Consider the following 454-nt stretch of genomic DNA (forward strand, 5'->3'; position numbering starts at 1 on the left):
TCCCTCTGTCCTCTCGCTGCAGGACGTGGGGCTGCTCGAGTACCAGCACCACCCCCGTGACTACGCCGCGCACCTGTCGCCCGGCTCCATCATCCAGCCCCAGAGGAGGAGGCCGTCCCTGCTGTCCGAGTTCCAGCCCGGGAACGAGAGGTGAGGAGGGGCCCGTGCCTGCTGGGGCCGCGGACCCATTTCTCAGGTGGGGAAGTGGAGGCCCGGGGAGGAGCAGGCGCGCGCACGGGCGGGCCAGTGTCCTCCCCTGCATAGCGGGAGTGCTGTGATCGGCTGGTGATGTCTGCCCGGGGTGGGTGACGTGCAGGGGGCGCCATGCGTGTGATTGTCAGCGTTAGAGTCACCGTGCCTTCCCGACTGCCCACGAGTCACCTGGGATCTTGGTTGACTGCAGAGTGTGACTCAGCAGGTCTGGTTGGGACTCAAGATTCTGCGTTTGTCACCA

At 66.3% G+C, this 454-nt stretch overlaps 1 protein-coding gene across 1 annotated transcript in view; it reads left to right on the forward strand.

The window, feature by feature from the left end:
• Nucleotides 1-454, forward strand: part of NCOR2 (nuclear receptor corepressor 2) — a 172,730-nt gene that overhangs the window by 30,946 nt on the left and 141,330 nt on the right. Inside the window, 1 exon segment of the mRNA XM_014533346.1 lies at nt 18-151. Coding sequence (XP_014388832.1) covers nt 18-151 — 134 coding nt within the window.

Source organism: Myotis brandtii, unplaced genomic scaffold (assembly GCF_000412655.1).
Source record: "Myotis brandtii unplaced genomic scaffold, ASM41265v1 scaffold97, whole genome shotgun sequence".
Taxonomy (NCBI): Eukaryota; Metazoa; Chordata; class Mammalia; order Chiroptera; family Vespertilionidae; genus Myotis; species Myotis brandtii.